Source organism: Cricetulus griseus, chromosome 3 (assembly GCF_003668045.3).
Source record: "Cricetulus griseus strain 17A/GY chromosome 3, alternate assembly CriGri-PICRH-1.0, whole genome shotgun sequence".
Classification (NCBI taxonomy): domain Eukaryota; kingdom Metazoa; phylum Chordata; class Mammalia; order Rodentia; family Cricetidae; genus Cricetulus; species Cricetulus griseus.
The window spans coordinates 116,290,041-116,312,435 of NC_048596.1; the positions used below are offsets into that span (position 1 = coordinate 116,290,041).

General features: G+C 41.0%; 1 protein-coding gene across 1 annotated transcript in view; it reads right to left on the reverse strand.

The window, feature by feature from the left end:
• Positions 1–22,395, reverse strand: part of Pde8a (phosphodiesterase 8A) — a 130,819-nt gene that overhangs the window by 34,573 nt on the left and 73,851 nt on the right. The window contains exons 2-7 of the mRNA XM_027408283.2: positions 18,582–18,638; positions 16,746–16,936; positions 9,185–9,241; positions 8,218–8,272; positions 5,560–5,648; positions 74–152 (exon numbers count right to left, since the gene is read on the reverse strand). Coding sequence (XP_027264084.1) covers positions 74–152; positions 5,560–5,648; positions 8,218–8,272; positions 9,185–9,241; positions 16,746–16,936; positions 18,582–18,638 — 528 coding nt within the window. The remainder of the gene's footprint in view (positions 1–73; positions 153–5,559; positions 5,649–8,217; positions 8,273–9,184; positions 9,242–16,745; positions 16,937–18,581; positions 18,639–22,395) is intronic.

A 22,395-nucleotide genomic window follows, 5' to 3' on the forward strand; every position in this document is an offset into this window, starting at 1 on the left:
TGTAAGGGCTACAACTCTGAAAATGAGAACTAACAAAATGAAGCTATACACATAAATTTCCAAAATAACAAACCTGTATAATGTGGTCTTCACTTGTAATTTCAATTGCTTCTTGACTTTTCTCTAGTGCAGTGAATACTGAGTTACAAGCCCTTTATGGATAGAAACAAAAGGACTGATAAATGTATTTACATCAATGGTAATGACTAAATCTAACACAATCTCAGGGTATTATATCAGCTTACTTGAGTGCCTCGTGTCTGGCTTATAGAGGTTAGTGTGTGCACAGAAAGAAGAAGGGGAAACATTTAAAAACATAAGGAAGACCTTCTACAGTCCTAGTACTAAGGATTATCGCTGGCACACCAGGATGGCTCACACACCAGTGTATCTGTGGTACCCTGAGCCCCTAGAGTGTCCTTTCTCAACACTAAAGAACCTTCATAAGGACTAAATGAAAGAAGAGAGTCAGGATTGATGCAGAGAGCCTGGAGAGGGAGGTAGCCTGCCATTTGAAGGTATTATATTAAACAAGCTATTTTCACAGTATTGGAGGCATCTGGAATAACCAGCTTTGTTGCCTGCTTTCTTCACTTAGTCTTACACTGTGAGCATATCCCACATTCTTCCTGTTTGAAATGCTTTCTTAATTATACAAGTAACAAATGTTCATTGACAAAAGGTAGAAAATATAAACAAGATAGCTTATTGCTCCACTGTAAGAATAGGATGGGCAGTAAATATTAGTGATACACTCATACATTATTGATAGGAATGTAAAATTGATGCTGCTTCCATTTTGGAAAATAGTCTAGAAATTCTTCAAATGGTTAAACAAAGAATCATCATATGATCCAGCTATACCTACTCTTGACTATGTACTTAGTAAAAATAAGTACAAGTATAAAATAATTATCTGTTGACACAAAAACTTTTAAGTTAACATTTGGCAAGTACAAACATCCCACATGTCCACCAGTAAAATGCAATACACACATATGCTGGAATATTATATAGACATAAAAAAACAAAGAAATCCTGATGTATATGCTATAGTATAGATCTACCTTGAAAACATATTTAAATGCAACAAGTCAGTTACAAAGGATCATATACTGTGTGATTTCAATTCATATGAAATGTCTAAAATAGGCAAATCTAGACACAGAAAGTATAATAAGGGTGTGGACCCAGGGTTAATGAAAATATTCTAGAATTGTGGTGATGAGTGCATAATTCTGGGAATATAATAAACATCATTATGTATCTTAAATAGATAAATGATAGGACATATGAAGTGTATCTTAATAAAGATGTTCAAAAATAAATGAGATCAGAACATCTGATACCCCAAATGCTTAGACATATCGGCAATAGGTTCTTTTATGAACACATACATCAACATATATATTTATAAAAATGTAATCATTCTTACAGTTTTACCATCTCCTTTTCTCACTCAACATATATTAATATCAATAATTACAGTTCTCCATCACCACATTTAATCACCATATAGTATTTTGTTATAAGGTTACACCAAAATATATTCAACAAACTCCCATGATGAGGTACATGGGCTGCTTCCAGGCTTTTGTCTTAGATAATCACCCTCACCCCCATGACCAGAAGGCCCATTATTCTTGCTCAATAAAGCTGTTACTTAACAACAAAACGAGGCCTGTAAGATGGCTCCGAGGGTAAAAGGCCTCTGTTCAGCAGGACAACCTGAGTATGATCTCCAGGGCTCACATAGTTAGAAAGAGAGGGCCAGCTCCCTCCACATACATGCACACTGTGTGTGCCCACACCTATGTACTTAAACCCACAAAACAAATAAGTATTCATTCAAAAAATACAAATTAGAAACAGGAAGCTGGAGAGGTGCTCAGTGATTAAGAGCACTTCCTGCTCTTCCAGAGGACCTGAGTTTAGTTCCCAGTGCCACATCAGATAGCTCACAATAGCCTGTAATGGCAGCTCCATGGGATCTCACACCCTCCTCTGAGCTCAGAGGACACCTGCATTCATGCACAATGACCCCACGACACATACATATACACCTAAATTACAGGGCTAGAGAAATGGCTTAACAGTTATAATCATGTCAGTACAATCAGTTCAATTCCCAACACCCATGTCAGACAGCTTCAGGGAAATCTGATGCCTCTGGCTCCCACAAGCACCTGGACAATATCCCCTTTTTCCCAATGCACATAATTAAAAACAAAAATAAAACCCTAAAAAAACAAAAGAATGGCTGGTGAGATAGCTCAGTTGGCAAAAAGCACTTGGGAAACAGAAACAGGCAGAGATCTACCAGGCCAGCCTGGATCTGCATAGTGAGTTCCAGGCCAGACAAGGCCATGAAGTGAGATCATACCTCAAAATCAATCAACAACAAACACAAAGAGGAGCTCCCACCTGTGATAGAAGCAGCACAGAGAACACAGACCTGCAAGAAAGCCCACTGGATTCCTCCTCCTCGTTCAATCAGAGAACTGCTAAACGGTAAATGCTATACTCCTCCTTTTTTACTTTGATTTTTTGCTCGGCTGAACTTCTTTTCATGTCTTCTGACTGGTGAATTGCCTGTGCATAACTTTCAATGACTTTTTTTTTTTTTTTTGCATTTTCAAAAATATTTGTGCTGGCTGGGTTTTTATTTATTTATTTATTTATTTATTTATTTATTTATTTATTTATTTTGTTCTCTGACACAAACTACAGTCATCTTGGACAAGAAAACCTCAGTTTAGAAAATGCTTCCATCAAAATGGCCTATATGCTAGGTGGTGGGGTTATTTTCATGATTAAAGATTGATTTTTTTTTAAACCAGAGTATTTCATTACTTGATTTATCAAAGATCCTGACTTAGGGCACTAACCTAATGCCCACTGGATATGCAACAAGCAAATGTTTCCATTCAGCCAGGCAGTGGTGGCGCATGCCTTTAATCCCGGCACTTGGGAGGCAGAGGCATGCAGACCTCTGTGAGTTTGAGGCCAGCCTGGTTTACAAAGCTATACAGAGAAACCCTGTCTCAAAAAAAAAAAAAAGTTTCCATTCATCATCCAATCAAATATTTTGCTTATTTTAAGCTTTTAGTTTACTGGTGATTATTTGGGGTAGGGAGGGAAACTGGGGTACATTATTTTCTTTTCCAATGAATTAAGTAGTGTTGATTTGAACAACCATGATGTTGATCAGGCCCTAGGCTTTAAAATACACTCAGGCCTGTTTCTACACTTTACATTCTAGTTTGTGACTTAGCAGTGGCAAGGCTGCTTCTTACAGCTTTCTGGCACTGGCACAACAGGTCTCCCTCTATTCCACTGCCTCAAGTCCTACACTTCCTTTTCCCTTCATGTTTTTTTCTCCATTGGCTGTCAGCTAGAACAAGGCATGATGGGATATGAGAAAGGGAATACAGCATTAAACAGATCCAGGACATCTGGGAGTCTGGACTTCACCTTGAGCTTCTCGGAGTATCGCAAGACAGAAACACAAATGAAGAGTTACATGTTATTTCGGTGTAAGAAACAGACAAGAGGAAGTCAGGGCTAACTGTAAGGAGACTGACTCATGGATTCAATAATCTAGGCAAAAGACCTTACTCTAAGAGTAAGTGAAGACAAAAATAAGTGAACAGAGGCCAGAGAATGCAGGAATGATAGGATGCAGTGAGGAACAAGATTTAGGAGTGGGTAGAGGAGACCCAGGGGTTTCAATGCAGGACTACATGCTGACCCTACTATGTTCACCATGCTAAGGCACTGAGGAAAAAAGATTGAAGTTAGTTCAATTTCAACTGCAGTATTAGATATGTAAATTACAGGCCAGGTGTGGCGGGCACACGCCTTTGATCCAGCACTCAGGAGACAGAGGTAGGTGGATCGCTGAGTTCTGTGATACACAGTGAGACACTGCCTCAAAGCAAATACGTAAATACATGTGAGTGACAAATGAATGAACCACTTTCAGCTACTTGCTAGCTCTTAGCTGAGTCAGGTAACTTCTCTGAGTTTGCTTTCCCCACCCAGCCTTTAAACGTCATTCTGCCTATGGAGTGCTTTTCTTTCCTGCAGATGGAGCCTTGTACTGGTTCCTACAAACTCTCACACTCTCTATAGCTTTCCACCTGCCTCAGGTATATACATACAAAACAACAGCCTCTCTCTTTGATCGCTGATACAGAAAATGTGGATACTGAATAAAGAGAATGGCTGATTTTATTTTCCCTCTGCGAACCGGGTAGTTTAAAACTTTTTATTTGGTCTACAGATATATAGGCTTCTTCTTAAAAAAGAATCTCAGCTGCACATGGTGGCACAGGCCTATAATCCAAGCACTTAGGAGGCTAAGGAATGAAGATTCCAAGTTCAAGGCTACCCTGGGAAATATAGTAAGACCCTGTCTCAAAACAAAAGAAATTCTTCATCAAAAAACAAATTATTGCCAAACATGGTGGCTCATGACTGTAATCCCAGCAGTTGTGAGACAGGAGGATCAGGAGTTCAAGGTCAACAGCAAGTTCCTATTGCTACAAAAGATCCTGTCTCAAACAAAAAGAAGATCAGTGACAAAATTGGCATTGTAGAGTAGGAGAAAGTGTCAGTTGCCAGAGGAAAATGGCAATATATTGGGTATGGTATAGTTAAAGCACTTACCCCTTAGAACACAAAACAGAAAATCCAGTATGCATGATTTTGTATCTTTTTTTTTCTCGTTCATTACTGCTTTGAGGCTTCACGTTTAAATGGGAGTCATGTAAACTCTACTTAGTAACATGACCACTCATTAGACTCCTCAAAGTCTACTGTTAGGGGATATTCCTTTACACTGTGAAGGTATGTCACTGTGATTGGTAACATAAGAAGCTAAACGACCAAGAGCTAGGCAGGATTTTGGGGGCAGAGAGAATGCTAAGGAGAAGAAAGAGAAGCCAGACAGAAGCAGAAGAAGTCAGACACACAAATGGGACAGAGGTAAAGTGGTGGCTATGTGGTGGAACATAAATTAATAAAAAATATGGGTTAGTTTAAGTTATAAGAGCTAGTTAGGAACAAACCTAAGCTATTGGCTGAGCTTTCATAATTAATAAGAAGTCTCCATGTCGTTTATTTGGAAGCTGGCTGGCGGGATAGAGAACAACGAGCTATAGTCTGCCTGAGATGCATGGGCAGCTACTATCCATCACACCTCTTAAAAATCATTGTATGCATAGAGGTCAGAGTCAACACTTCAATTGTTTTCCACACTACAGTTTGAGTCAGGGGCTCTCACTGAACCTGGCACTCACTAATGTGGCTAGACTTCTAGTCAGCAAGCCTCAGGGAGTCTTCTGTCTGGTCAGTGCTGGGATTACAGGCACACCCAGCCTTACATGTAGCTGCTGGGGCCATGAACTCAGGGCCTCATGTTTGCATGGTAGGCACTTTCCCGACAGACAACTCACACTTATCCTGCTTTAACTGGTATCAGCTATAGCCAAAAAACATTTGCTTGCAAGTTTTCCCTGGGGTCTAGAGGGCTTTTTTTAGCAGGGACAGAATTACCTGAGTTTCAGTTGTGATTGCACCTCTCCAAACGCCAACTGCAGCAGTTCATTGTAACAGGCCATGATGTTGGGGTTTTCGATATACCTCTATAAACAGAAAGGGGAGCTTTGTAGATAAAGAAGAACCTTTGATGTATGCCACAAAAGAAATGCTAAACAAACCTTTCAATTTGGCTACTGAAATTTAAAAACTACTTTGTAATCATTAATGTACAACAGAAGATGAGAGATGAAATTTAAGTGTACCAAATTACCTTTAAAAATAGAAATACTAAGGTTCTCTGCTCATCTCCACGTCACTTATAAAACCAAAGTCTTGTTTATATTGGATTTTCAAGTAGTTTCTGAAATAATGTTTTGTCCTCAAAGCCAACAAGCTCCTTGAACATAAAGCACACTTGCCCTTCTACTCACACCTGTGGCTCAAAGGGGGAACTCCTACTTGGGACACATTGTTCACTAACTGCTAAAGAGGCTGACTGCAAAGCAAGGAACCTGGAGAAGACATGGGTTTGCCCAGCACCTCTTGCTGCTGTGAACACTAAGTATTCTATATGACAATCTTTACATCATGGAATGTCTCACAAAAAAAGCAAGTAGCATAGTTACAAGAAAATGGACCCATTCTACCATAGAATAATAAATTTCATGATGGCATCTTAGAAGCCACTATATTGTCACATACAGTAGTATTAGTCTCAGGGTAGCTGCAGAGATTGCACAACTCTCTTATATAAAATGACATAGTATTTACATATAAATGATGTTATCTCCCCGTATACTTTAGTGACTTCTAGAATACTTTTACTACCAAATACAGATAAATACTTTATAAACAGGTATTATACTGTATTACATTGGGAACAACAACAAGAAAATGTTGAATGTCCTTTCCTGAATAATAGGGGTCTATAATAGGAAGAGTCTATTGATACAGAACTGACTATGGGGGACTCATGGCTAGAGGCCCAACTGTAGCTTCATTCTGACAGAAAACACTTCTAAACACCGACTCACCCCAGTTTCTGAGAAGAGTTCTTTGCTCTTACCTGCACAATAAATGTATAGCAACTCTGACTGAGAAGGCTGAGGCCTAAGTGGCTGAGCCTTGGAAGACCACTATCTATCTAACCCAGCCAGACCAATATGGGACATGGGCTGCTTGAGGAGGCCCCTCTACTACCAAAGTGATGGTAGGTGCCCATGATCAGTGTCTTGTCTGAGTGACAAGCAATCTGGGTTCCTATGGACATGCCAGATTCAAGCTTTAAAAGCTGTATGGTCCAATGAAACACTCTTCCTGAGCTTACCTCCTCACTTATAAACAAGAAAAGTAATGCTGCTCCTACCCATCCACTACAGACAGCCATAAGGACAGAGGTGGAAGAAGAAGCATTCTATCTACAAAATGTTATAGGAATGAGAAGATCAGGTAAGTGGGGCCTAGAGAATTGGCTTCATGGTTAAGAGCACTGGCTGAGCTTCCAGAGGATCCAATTTTATTTCCCGACAACTATATGGTAGCTAACAAACACCTCTAAGTCTAGTTCTAGGGGAATCTGACACCCCCTTTCTGCTCTGCTGGTACCAAGTATGCATATGGTTGCACAGACACACATGCAGGCAAAACACCCATAACACATAGATTTAAAAAATGTTTAAAAAGCAAAGCAAAGCTGGTGCACCCCGGCAGGGAAGAGACAAGGACTGAGGCCAGAGGCACGATGGGTCTGCATGCTTCCAGGCCCTTCTCACTTGGAGGTTTGAGATGACTTTCTTTCTAGCTCTCACCTCCATCTTCCCATAGTAGCCAGGACTCCAGGAAGTACTCATGATGGCTGCACATACATAGAGGTGCTACTACTGACTAGCCAGGGGCAGCTATTTCTGAGTACAAAGCTTATGACACTCCATCAGATGGGGTGGAGGTCCTGAGACAGACAAACTGCAAGTGAGATCTTGGGATAAAGAGTCATGTCTATTTGTCCATGTCAATAAACAGCCTCCCATGTAGCTAGATTTTTCAATGGATAAAAATTTTACATAACTACCAAATTATTTTTGCCCTCAATGTGCTAGGATTACAGTGTGCACCCCTATATCCCTATATTCCCTCAAATGCCTTTTGATTTTGTTTGTGTTTCAGTGTTAAGGATCAAACCAGGGTCTTCTACATCCTAAGCAAGTATTCTTCTACTTAACTATGTCCCTGACCCTGTGGCCTCATCTACAATCAGCTGACTAACATCCTGAGAGACCTTTTGGTCTTAGAGAAGCCAACAAACTAAAGGTAGGAAGCAGAGGGAGGAGGAGCCAGTGCCTGGGTTTCCTCATCTCCAGAATCACTGAGCTGACTTCAGAAATTTCAAGTACACACGAAATCATTGTAAAAACACATTCTCTAATAAAACTGGTAAATGAGTGTATCAGTACAGGACATTTTATTATATTTGGATGGCTTTGGGCAGGCATAGTTTTGAGACTAAGGATATGAGGTATTACAGATTAGCAGCTTATGAAGTCAAAACAAACTAACACAGAACAGGAACATTTTTTTTTCTTCAAAATAATTAAAACATTTTTTCCGGGTGCCAAATCATGGTAAAAAATTTCTCACACTGAATTATACTTGTACAACTAAAAAGTAGGTACATACCCTTGTGAAGCCAGCAGCAAGGAAGGGCATTAAAGACACCTCCTCTTTGTCCCCCCTTCAAAGAAGATGGTAAGGGTTAGGTCGTATTCACTAACTTACATAATCTTCAATGGTCACATAGCAAGTACCTTCAAGTTAATTAGTGAATGCATATGAAATTGACAAGCCTTTCCTGTCTCAATATCATCTTGAGCCTTCTGGCAGGATATTATTATAATTTGTTTGGGGGAATAGGGGCTTGCTGTGTTACTTAGGCTGGCCTCAAACTCCTAGGCTCAAGCCTTCAATTCTTTTTCCTGGACCTCCTGAGTACTGGATTATAGGCATCTGGCACTGCACCAGGCATTTTAATACTTACTTTAATTTAATAATTACTTTAAAATAATAAATATATATTATATTAACAACTGAATAGTGTCCAGGCATCTGCTTAATATATAAAAGTACATATTATATATATACTTATATATAGTATATAGATATGTACTTATATATATACTATATATATTTAAACTATTAAGTTCTCTTATCTTCCACTTCTAGAAGATTCAATGGCAGAGAGGCATTTCTGTCTTTACTGATATAAACAGCATTTATTTAATATTGCTCTACTCCTTGTATGTTCTCTCCTCCTTGCTCTAACTTGAGAAGATGCCCTGCAATTGTATGCCACTCAGATCCTTACAGATACCCAAACTAAAGGCCCTAGGAAGACACATCTGAAAAACTTCACCCTAAGAGATTGGGAATATCTTATAGTTTGCCTGTAAAGGGCAGTTCAAAGTCAGAACAGTAAACCTGAGAGCAGAGCTCCTTCCCTGGAGTCAAGCAAAGAAAAACTAAAATGCTAAGGAGTAAAGAAGGCCAGACTTCAAAGGGTTCTCCAGTCATAAGCAAGCCCTTATTTTATCATATGTTAATAACATTACATTGACACCCGAATTCCAACATTAAAAAAAAAGTTTACCTTCGGACTACACCAACAATAACTGTGTTTTCTGAGAGTTTTGATGACCTGACAGACCTTTAAAAAACAAAAATTTAAATAAATATAAAAATAATTCTTAAAAATAAATATACTTTCATAGCTTTAGTTGTACAGTTACAACTGGGAGGGAAATGGGAGGGAAAGAGCTCCCTTCATACTCTGGACTCACCTTGGCTACTGGATATTCCCTTGGTGATAAACTCCTAATTAGTGGACTATTACAACCATGACAGTTATCATGTGCAAACGAAACAGCTAGGGTGACATACTTTATGCATTTACCCAAGTTAGTTGTGGGGGGCAATCTCCCCGACACTGCGCTTATGTGAAAGGGGCCACAATCACTTGTCTCTTCCTGTGGAAGGAAATGCAAATGTTTGTGCATCTCCACAGGCTCCTACCTATGTAGACTGTGGGGACTGGGACAACCAGGAGCCAGTTTGTCACTGTATTTTTAAGCAGCACAAAGAATAAAGAATTCTGAGATAAACTGTAGGCAAAAATCACACTACCACAAAACTAAGACTAGGAAATACAAGATATTTTATCAGTCACAATGAAGAGTCATCACCTGTGATCAAAGATTAAGGTGGTGGTTTGGTGGAGAAATGTAGAAGACACTGCTCCATTGGTCATACCCAAGGAGTGTGAGGCTTTCCACCCAACCAGGAACACAACCCTTAGGGGAAGCAGCTATATGGACCATGCATGAGTGATGACAATATGGCCAAGATATCAGAGGGCAGACATACATGAGATGCAGAGTAGTAGAGACAGGAAAGGAACACTCTGCTGGAGGCATACAACAACTCTGAACTCAGCTTCCACGAGAAGGTGCAGCTGTCTAAGAAGCAGCAGCCACTGGAGGAAGAGGGGCTGTAGATGGAAGTCGTAGAGGGGGCATTATATAGACTGTCCTAGTCTATACAAGGGAGAACTATGCTAGTAGCCTTTTGGAGGTCCAGAGACTAGCCAAGGCTGAATACATGACTTAAGCTCTATTAGAAAAATAAATAAATAAATAAATAAATAAATAGAGCCACTTCTGCAACACAGAACACAAAAGTGATTTAAGTGGCTACTTCCTAATTCCCCCAGAGATGGTACATAACACAACTACTATGGATGTCCATGGGGGTACCTTGGTCCTGGCAGACTTTTCTGTAAAGAGCCAGAGAGTAACTATTTTAAGACTTGTAGGCCTTAAGTATCCATGTGGATTCTGTCCCAATTACCTACTGGTGATGATTCACTTTAATTGTCAACTTGACACAACCCATAATATCCTGGAAACAGAGTCTCACTGAGGAATTGTCGGCATTGTGTTGGCCTACAGACATGTCTGTAGGGGATTGTCTTAATTAAGTTACCTGATGTGGAAAATCCAGCCCACTGTGAGTAGCACCATTCCCTAGGCAGGTAGTCCTGAACTGTGTTAAGAGTGGAGAAACTGTGCTGAGCACAATGCAAGCAAGTGAGCATGCATGTGTGCACACATTTCTCTTGGTTTCTGACTGGGGATGTAATGTATCTAGCTGTCTCAGGTTCCTATCAGACCCTAACATGGGATTGTGAACTAAAATAAACCTTTCTCCTCTAAGTCACTATTTGTCAGGATATTTTATCACAGCAACAAAAATGAAACCAAAACACCATCACTACACTACACTAACTCTTGGAGCATGAATGTGGTCACAGAATGGGCAAAACCTTTATCCTTTGCTCACCCTTACTTACCTTGGGGCATGCAGACTGTAGGTTCCTGTGGCTCTGAGGCTGAGAAAGGTTTAGGGTCTAATGATAGACACAGAGTGGTCCTCAAGGAGAGCTGCACATGAATGTAAAGAAGCTCCAGGGCCCAGCTAATCTCTCTCATGGACCCATAGCTTACACCCCCTCCCCATCTTTCTAACATTCCTGTTTTCCCAGTGTCCATTGCACTCCTCCAGCTTTCACCTGCCCTCTTCCCCATAGGAGCCAATCCAAAGGCCCTGCAGAGCTCTACTGGAAAAAAACTTCCCAAACAGGGCTTGCTGGCTAGGTGTTCATCTCTGGTCACCAGGCCCAGAGAAGGCCAGACTCAATTTCTGGAGATAAATGCCAGGGGAGGATCACTCAGGCCTAGAAAGGTTATCAGTACAGCAGACCCTCATCTGCACATGCTGAGGAAGGAGCATGGACTCATCAATGCTGTTCCTGTAACTTTAGGGGCACTGCATCTGTTCTTACATGTTTCCATCACATCTTTCATCATAAAAGGGATGGAGAATGAAGAAGCGGGGGGGGGGGGGAGCTATGTTTCCAGCCAGCCTTCAAATAAGTTCTTAGCATTTTAGCGGTAATATAGTGGCAAGCAGGCAACCATGAGTGATTATCAGGGAGGAGCTCTGGACAACCTGCCCATTACTGGAGGAAACAAACAAGGGCACTGTGTCAAGGAGGAAGCAGAAGGGAGGACCATGTCCACCTAGCAACAAGTCCACTAAAGCAGTGCTAAACTCTACATAAAGACAGATGTAAGCATACACTTGACTTTCTCTAATAAAAATGAACAACTGGCTAGAAATAGAAATGTCAGGGACAGAACCTGGCATAAGAAACAATAGCCTTAAAAACTAATACTCTTGCTTTAGAATTCATGGAACTAGGAAAGAAATGACTTGCCACAGTTAAATTGTACATATGGACATTAAGTAGGCAGATTTTAAAGTCATGTGACTATAAAGAACTGTACTACCTTTGACTGCACATGATAGAAAACCCCAAAGAACAGTGGTGTGTGTGTCTGTGTGTGTCTTTGTGTCTGTGTGTGTCTGTGTGCATACATACATACATACATACATACATACATACATACATACAAACATACATACATACATTCCTGCTAGGCATGGTGGCTCACATCTTAATCCAAGCATAAGGCAGAAGAGCAGAGGGGCAGAGGCAGGTGAATCTCTTTGAGTTCAAGGCCAGCTTAGTCTACATAGCAAGTTCCAGTGTAGCCAGAGCTATAGAGAGAGATTCTGCATCCAATATGTGTGTGTGTGTATGTATGTGTACATATATATATATATATATATTATGTGTACATTATATATATATATATGTATATATTATTCCTGTCACACATGAAAGATATGCAGAGGGACAATTCAGAACTGCCATGGCACTCTGCAGGACCAGGAACATGAATTTTTCATTGTGTATTTCCCTATTATCTAAACAAGATTTCTTCTTTATGGTCTAAGATTATCTGAATATTAGCTATAATGTACACATTCTAGACATGAGGAAAAACAGCACGCTCCCTCACATCAAGGATACTTTCCAGAAAATGCATAATTTCCAATGGATAGCTGCAAGAAAAGCTAAAGAATGCAATACACTTTTTAGGTGGCTACATGTCCTGCAGAGGATTTATTAGGTAAAGAACCAGAAATGTGTAGCAGAGAAACAACCAGTCTCTAGTCACATGAGACAACTCCAAATGATTCTGACAAGGGCCTCAGCATTAACACTGAAAAAAGATTGCCTGGTGAAGGCTCACTGTGAGAACATAACAGAGCCCTGTAAAGAGTTGCACGTGGGTCTGTTCTACCTTGCTATGCCCTCTGCCATGGAGTGAGGTTCAAATTAAAAAGAAGAGAGTACAATGGTAAAAAGGATCTTCAGACCAAGGTGAATCAAGAGATTATATGAATGTGCCTTAAACTCGAAGTTCTCTTTTTCTGAGAGGAGGAACATGTGTCTATATTTTTAGGGTGTGTGCAGGCCCAGGCTGAGGTTGGGAGTCATTCTCAATCGCTCCTCACCTTATTCACTGAGACAAGGTCTCTCCATTGAACCTGAAGCTCACTGTTTCAGGTCACTTAGATAACCAGTTTGTTCAAAGACCTCATCTCTGCCCTCTGAGGCTGAAACTCCAGCTGGGCCATGCACACCTGGCATTTACATGGGTTCTGGGGACCTGAACTCTGGTTCTCACGCTTGTACAGTAAGCTCTGTACCTGCTGAGCCAGTTCCCCATGCTAAGTTCAGTCTTGCTTCTGTATGTATGTGGATTTTAATTCTGCTAGAGCATGTCTGGTTTCTACCCAGGGCTTTCCTCTCTCTCCCTTCCATTATACAGCTGTGCTTCTATGGCACCAAGGAGTATTTCTTACCTCTCCTAAAATGTTCTGCAGTTTCTCACAAAAGAATATTCAGAGCTAGGGAGACGGCTCAGTTGGCAAAGGGCTAGCCTCAAAAAGAAAAAAAAAAATAGCTGAGCTCAGATCTTCAGCACCCATGTAAAAGCCAGGAGTGCATGTCTCTTGATTAGTCCTTATAGTGTAGCAGAGTCAGAGGCTCACTATGTAGCTTAGACTGGCCTCAAAACTGATTGTCTGCCTCCATCTTCTAAGTAGAGGATTAGAGGTATATGCTACCATGCCCAGAGTATCAGTGTCTTAACTACCCAGAGGAGAGTAAATGACTAGCTCAAAACACTAGGCCTTTGTATCTGGCTCTTATCTGCTGTCCCAGCCTCCCTTGAGCCACACACTCAGCTGTTGGACCAACACCCATGGACAGTGAGCAGAGAAGCCTAGACACCCTGCTGCTCCTACTTATGCTGCCCTCTCTCTGCCTTTAATCTTTCCAAAACTTCTGCCCATCCCTCACTATTCAACTCAAATATCTTCTCAGAAGACCTCCTCTCCTTATAAATCTCTCCTTCCAAGTTGACCTGCCTGCCTCTGCATGGCCTGACTATGTGACCTCCACAGTTTATGTGTTGCCAATGTGATAGCACCAAGAAGTAGGGCCTTAAGAACTTAGGCCCTGCAGGCTGCTCTCCAGTGATTGAGATTAAAGCCTTTATAAGGAGATTTCACAAAGCCATCTGTCGTTACAGAGGATGCAGCCAGATAAATGAACCTGCCAGCACCTTCAGCTTGGTTTTCTCAGTCACAAGAACTATGAGAAAATTAATTTTTTCTTCGTTGCTGTTGTTCATACTTATTTTTTCTTTATTATTTATGTATACACATGTGTATCTTGTGAGTATTGACATGTATGTGTGGGTGACAGTAGAGGCCAGAAGAGGGATTGGGATCCCCAACCCATTCCCCAGCTGAAGTTATAGGTAGCCATCTGGGTACAGTGGTATGCACCTTCAGTCTCAGCACTTGGAAGGCAGAGAAAAGCGGATCAATGTGAGCTCAAGGCTACTTCGTTAATTCAAATTCAGGATGGTCTGCATATTGAGTTCCAGGACAGCCAGAGCTACAAAGTGAGACACAGCCACCCCCTCCCCCAAAAAGTTCCAGGCAGTTGTGAGCCATCTGACATGGGTACTGGTACTGAGAATTGGATTCAGATCCCCTGGAAGAGCAGCAGGCAATCTTAGCCACTGAGCCATCTTTCCAGCCCCCTAATTTTTGTTCTTTATAAATTACCTAGTCTCAAGCTTTATGTTACATGAAACAAAGAAATTCTATGTATTAGTCACTTTTCTTGTGCTATGACCAATTAGCAATTTAAGTGGTTGCTGACAAGCAGCAACTTAAAGGAAAAGAGGTTTATTTTTGCTTATGGTTCAGAAGATACATACAGTTCACCATGGTGGGGAAGGCCAGTGGCAGGAGCAGCTCACAGCAGTGGCAAAGGGGGCTTACTCACATCTCAGCAGATCAGGAACATAGAGAGTAAGAGTTCTAGAGCTCGGTGGTACTTACCTTTCTCTCTGTTTCTTTAGTCCAGGACCCAGATTCATTGTGTGTCCTACATCTCTAGAAATGCCCAAACTGACATTCACAGAAGTATCTCACTAATGCCTTCAGCATGTCTTAATCTGGTCAGGCTGACAATCTGAAGTTAACCATCGCACTCTACAACTAAAGCATTGTCCTTGGAGGCAAGTGGCATGTTTTGTTCATTCATACTGCTATAGTACCACATGTAGTGCCTAAAACTGAGACTTGCAAAATTAAGGCTCTGAAACAGGAGGATTTGGAAATGCAATAGGCAAAACATTTGGCCTTCAAGAAGGTATTTCACAGGAGTACAAGGAGTTCTAAATGTCCAGTAAAGAGCTACAGGTGAATGATAGTAATTTGGATAGATCAGCAATTGATGAAAAGCTTTTCACAGGCTGCTATTGTTTAGGTATCCCCTAAAAGGACGACAAAGGGAAGAACAGTGCTGGGTCGGGGCTAAGGTCTCATGGGCTGCACAGGTCTATTGAGAGCAAGGAAAGTCAATTAAGGAATGAGATTCTGAAGAAATTTCTTGATGAAACAGTTCACACTGGGTAGAAGCCTCTGTAGAAATGATCTTAAGAGACAAACCAGCTAAAGGCTGAGGCCAAGATGGAGCTGACCTGAGAAACAATCAAGACCTACTCCTGCCTCTAGGAAACTCATGAGGGGACACAAAGACCTACCCTGCCCCAAGCTATCTCCCCACAAGATGAAGATGAAGTGGTAGGAAGGAGTCAACAAGAAAGACCTGAGATCCAGGGTCTACCAGGAAGAGTATCAGGAACCATATTTGTAAAGGTCTGCTCTTCACTGGCCAGCCAAGCCTCCTGTGTACTGTTTAATTCTGGAGCCACACAAGAGCTACCAGTTAGTTAGGAAGAGTGTCAGTTCTTAGAGGGCTTGTCATACAAGTGTGAGGAACCAGGTTTGAATCTCCACTACCCAAGTAAAATCCTGGCATTGAAGCATGCATCCATGAGCCCAGGGCTTGGGGAAGTTGCCAACAGACAGATTCCTAGAACTTATTGGCCTGCCAACCTAGATGAAAAGCTGAAATTCAGATCCAGGGAGAGATCCTGTCTCAAAACAAACAAACAAACCCACCCTGCAGAGTGGCTGGAAAGGACACCTATATTGGCCTCTGGGCTTCACATGTGGGCACACACCCACATGAAGACACAGAGAGCTCTTTAAAAACAGGCTAGGAAATTCTAGTCATTCTTGTTTCAGTAATATGCAAATGATAATTGGGATGAATTAAATGTTGGGTTTCATCTTACTCATAATGGTTGTTATTATAATTTCTTACTATTGTTTTTTTATTTTCATTATTTTTTTTGTGGTATTTGAGAACAAGCCCAGGGCTTTGTGCATGCTAGACAATCTCTCTCTTCTTTTTTCTTCTTTCTTTTTTTTTTTTTTTTTGGTTTTTCAAGACAGGGTTTCTCTGTGTAGCTTTGGAGCCTATCCTGGCACTTGCTCTGGAGACCAGGCTGGCCTCGAACTCACAGAGATCCACCTGCCTCTTCCTCTGCCTCCCAATTAATCCTAGTGCTAGGATTAAAGGCGTGCGCCACCAACACCCGGCGACAATCTCTTACTGTTTTAAATAAAGCAAGTAAGACAAACAAGAAATAAAGATTAGTACTAGAAACAAATGAGGTTAAAATGCCTTTTCTTTGCACATAAGGAAATTGAAATTGAATTTAACTTAAATTAAATTCATTAAATTCTGTCTACAGGCTGCATTTCTTGTTACAAGGGCCAATGGGACTCTTTAGGCTGGGGCTTGGGCTTACCTGCACAGTGCTTCTGCATCCAGCTGTCGGGGATTTCTATGGTCTATGATGATGATGTCATGGAGTTTGTCCTGGAAACAGGTAAGGACAGCCTGCATCTCCTTGATGACTGTGCACTTAAACCCAGCCTTTTCACATGCTCTGGAGAATCCATTACACTGGCTATCTTCTTTGGTAAACACTAAAAGTACCTGGACCAAAGGAGGACAAACACCATTTTTTAAAACTTTGTTATAACTGTCATTTTTAAATAAGCCACAGAAAATTCTCAAATGCTTAGGTGAAGACACAAGATGTGAATGTAACATCAGTAAATACACATTTTTTTTCTTACATATAACTCAGGGATATTAGCATTCGTTGTCCACAAGTCATTGCTACTTTCTAGCCTGGAAGTCCAAGTGCTTGGAACATATGCTTACTTCTTTTGATGATAACCCCATTGATAGGATTCAATAAGACTCAACAGAACATTTTATCTTAAAATAAAATCAAAACACACAAATGTTGATGTTTGCAAACCGACAGTTAACTAATATGACAAATGCTGGTATTTTAGCGAAATGCCCCAGATAGCAAATGCTAGCACTTAGTGAGACTGTTGAGACACATAACCCTTAAATGATATACTTGACATGCATTGACTCAAATTTTATGTAATGCCAACAAGTTAAAAAGTCATTCTGAATATGAGGGAGAAGATTTGAAGACTACAATATTGTATTTTAAAGCCTGCCGGGTAAGTGACATGGGCAGAGCCCAGACAATGTAGGTAGCATCTATGCCAATGCCAGGCCAATAGCTAGTTGTTTTGTTGTCTGGCCTGTACCACATAAATCCCAGACCTGCTGCCTCCTCCCTATCCAACCAGGCCTCCCAGCCAAATCAAGTTCAAAACACCTCTGCTTCATCCCTTCAGAGCTAGACTCAAGAAACTACAGTGTCTGTGTGGTAATGAGCAGTCTGATAGACAGAGGTTGACTACAAAACTGAAAGGAATCCTTTATCTCCTTGAAAGTTTGCCCAACTGTTCAAATACCACAAATGCAAAGAATCAAGAACACACACCTTTCTCTGCCTCATTCACAAGGTTAAAATACAGTAGTAAACATAGTTCATGTGCAGGAAGCTTCAAACAATTTGGCTACATTTTATCACTTATTAAAGATTTGTTTATTTTTTATTTTATGGGTACAGGTGTTTTGCCTGCATGTATGTATGTGTACCACATGTGTAAAGTAAAGTTCCCACGAGTTCCAGAAGACAGTGTCAGATCCCTTGGCACTCGAGTTACAGACCGTTGTAAGCTACCAGGTGTCCACTTGGAACACAATCTAGGTCCTCTGTAAGAGCAACAGGTGCTCTTAACCACTAAGTCATCTCTGTAGCCCCCTGATACCAATATGGGCTACATGAAGCCTTGTCCCCAAAATAAAAAACAAACCTGGTATAATAAAATGGCTAAGTTTTTAACTTTTCATTTTGAAAAAATTCAAACTTACAGAGAAGTTGTGAATGACAATGCCTTAAAAATTCTTCCTCTAGATTAATCAGCCCTTAGCCTTTTAGCCTTTTACCACTTTGGTTTTGCTTCCTCTCAATGGATATACACATGTGACTGTATGCACAATTACATATACTCTCCATTATTGCAACCCTAAATTTTAACCTCAGCATGTTTTCATAAGGAAAGGTTATAACATTGTTACCAAGTCCAAGAAATTTAACCATGACCTAGTGCTAGTAGCTAAATAGAAAAACACATATCTTAAATGTATAGTTTTAAACTCTCTCCTCATTAAAGAAAATTAAAATATGTTCATTACAGCACAGTACCTGAAGTTGGTCTTGATGAAATCTCATTGGGCCAAATTCTACATCAGTTACTGATACCTGTAAGAAAGAGATTTTGAAAAAGTAAAATATGTACCCCCCAAATTACATAAATATTAGATAAGTAAGAGGAATTATAATCACACACTTTAAACACCCAGGAGAAGTGAGACTAAGAAAGAAGAATGGAAATGTGTTGATCTAAGGGTGACTGTCTGTTGCTAGCTTTGTGTAACTCTAGGAGGGTTTGTTACTCATCCTTCCTCGGCCACAGTTTCTCATTTGCTACAAAGATCAACTAAGATTATAATACAAAGATCCTCTGAAGAGGAGATACTAAATAAACACTGGAAGTCCCTGTAGATTATCCCCACCTTTTCCTGATAGATAACAAAATCTTACATCCAAAATGACACATGAATAATGCAACTTAGCAGTCAGAACAATGGATGTATGTCAGAGAAACTTCTCTGAGAAATAGTTGACACTTCCTTTTACAGAGGAGCAACAGCCTTGGTTAACACATGCTTAACCCTAGGAAAAGCTGACACTAAACACTTGACACTAGTACACACAGCATCCAGGCTGGAACATAGTTCAGTTAGCAAAGTGTTTGTTGCAAAAAAAAAAAAAAATGTGGACCTGAGATCTTCAGCAACTGCCTAAAAAGCTGGATGTGTCTGTGTGCATCTGTAATATCAGCACTGGGAAGATGGAGACAGGAAAATGCTGGGGCTCACTGGCCAGCTAGTTTAGCAGAATCAATGCACTCTAGGTACACTGAGAACTACTACTTCAAAAAATAAGGTCGAGGACTGGCGAGATAGGTCAGCAGGTGATGTCACTTGCCATGTAATCCTGAAAGCCTAAGTGTGATCACTGAGCACATAAAGGTAGTCCTAACCTCTTCATGTGATGTGTGATGGCATTCATTCTCTCTCTCTCTCTCTCTCTCTCTCTCTCTCTCTCTCTCTCTCTCTCTCTCACACACACACACACACACACACACACAGAGTACTAGTCTTCTAGAAGAAATATATATATATTTATATATATTTACATATATATATATTCATTCTATATTTGACTTCTGTTCTGAAAAAAGACAAAGCCTAGCCTAGAGAAAGAGACTGACTTTGGAATCTAAGATCCCATGTACTAAAGAGATTCCTAGCCCTGGGAGATGGTGTGGTTTCACATCTAGAATAACAACCCCAGAACTAGATACTTTCTATAAAGTATCTCCTGCTAATTAATCTCTTTTCTCAAGCTGTAAACTAAAACTAAGTACAAAAAATGTAATAAAATGTGCTTAGGTAACCCACATATAATTTTAACTAGGAAAAGTGATTGACTAGTTTTATATCAGTTTTATATAAGCCAGGTCATTTGGAAAGAGGGGCTCCCAGTTGAGAAATTCATTCTGTAGGCAAGTCTAAATTAGTAACTGAGAAGGCCCAGCCCATTGTGGTCCTTGCTGCTTTAAAAAAAAGCAGGCTAAGCAAGCCATGAGGGAGCAAGCCAGTAAACAGTGCTCTTCCGTGGCTTCTCACTGTGGGACATCATTGTAAGGGTGCGCATAAATGGATGCTAAAGCCAAGATTTTTTTTTACAAGAAAATATGGTTCTGCACAACCTAAATCGCAGAAGTGAAAAGTAGCAGGAAGACCTCTACCTAAGCAATACTGTACTGGGAATGAGTCTGAGACAGCCCTTGAGATACATGGGAAATGTGGTTCACTTCAGTCCATTTCCACTCTTAGTGTCAGCCTGCCACACCTAGCTCCATGCAAGTAGTGTGCACAGGTTCCCAGACCAATCCAAACATAAACATCAGGAAAGAGCATGGTCATGCAGGCAGGCCTCCTTCCTCCAAATCTCAGAAATTGGTGTTCCAATCACAACTGTTGCTTATTGTCACTGGCTTCTGACCAAGAAGCAGGTAGCAGTAAAAAGTGTTAAGGGGGAATTTATAGCCACAGGCGTTAACATTAAGAGTCACAATGGGGGCTAGAGAGGTGGCACAACAGTTAAGAGCACATACTACTCTTGCTGAATCTGGTTCCCAGAACCCATGTCAGGCAGCTCACAACTGCCTGTGACTCCAGCTCCAGGGGACCTGTTGTCTCTGGCTTCCATGGGCACACACACACACACACACACACACACACACAACACACACACACACACACACACACACACACACTCTCACACACACACTCTCACACACACACACACTTTTTAAAAATTAGGAATCACGATAGTGGGAGCATGGGGGGGAGAGAGGAGGGAGGTGGAAGGGGAGAGGAGGAGAAGGGGAGGGGGGAGGAGAACAAGAGAACTGAGTCACGGGAGGAATAGAGGAGGTCAAGAAAGGAGATGCCTTGATAGAGGGAGCCAGTACAGGTTTGGAGACAGGTCTGGCACAGGGGAAATGTTAGGGGATCCACAGGGATGACCCCAACTAAGAATCTAGGCAGTGGTAGAGGGGCTGCCTTTGATGCCCTTCCCTTATAATGAGATTGATGACTACGTTGGTTACCATTCCTAGAGCCTTCATCCAGTAGCTGTTCGAAGCAGAAACAGGCACCCACAGCTAAACACTGAGCCATACTCCCCAATCCAGTTGTGGAGAGGGAGGAGGGATGAGCAAAGGAGCCAAGACAATGCTGGAAAAACCTACAGAAACAGCTGACCTGACCTAGTAAGAGCACAGAGACCCTAGTCATAAAGCTGGGGAACCAGCATTGGACCCAACCAAGCCCTCTGAATGTGGCAGTCTATGGGACCTCTAACAGGGGAGCCAGTGTTCATCCCTAGAGCACAAATGGACTTTGAGAGCCCAATCCCTATGGAGGGGTACTATTGCAGCCCAGATACAGGAAGGAGGACCTGGGTCCTCCCCCAAATGATGTGACAGACTTTGATGATCCCCCGTGGAGGGCCTCACTATCCCTGGGGAGTGGGAGGGGTGGGTTTGGGGGGGTTGGGGGGAGCATAGGAGGATGGGAGGGAGAGGGAATGGGAATGATTATGTAAATAACAGTGCTTCTAAAATAATTTTTTAAAAAAATGTTAAAAAAAGAATCACAATAGATTTCAAATTATCAAATTAACTTTATAACTTAAGGAACTAGAAAAATAATAAACTAAACCAAAGCTTCCAAGAGAAAGGAAATAAAACATAGGGATAAATTGAAATGACAGAACAGACATTAGAGGAAATCAATAAAGCCAAAATGTGATTCTTAGGGAAAAAAAAACAAGTTGACGAACCTTTAGTTACATGAACAAATCAAAAGAGAGGAAAGACTTAAATTACTAAATCACAAATTAGAGTAGAGATGGTAACTAATCTTATGTCAATAGAAAAGGATTATGAAAGTATAATGAACAATTATGCATCTTATAAATTTGAGTAACCTGGATCTAATAGACACATTTCTAGAAACATAAAACCTAACTGAGATTAAATCTGAACAGATGGATGACCTCTATCATTTAAAGAATACCAATCTTCTTCAAAGTCTCCCATGCTAACTACAAAAGTAGTATCACCCTGACACCCAAACTAGTCAGAGACACAGAAAACTATACACCAATGTCCCTTAAGGACTGGATACAAACGTCCTCAACATACACTAGCAAACCCAACCCACAAGCATATTAAAATGGTTATACCTGGAGCTGGGGGACTCAGTGGGTACAGTGCTTGATGCACAAGCATGAGGACCTGAGTTTGACCCCAAGAATGAAGAAGAAGAAGGAGGAGGAGGAGGAGGAGGAGGAGGAGGAGGAGGAGGAGGAGGAGGAAGCA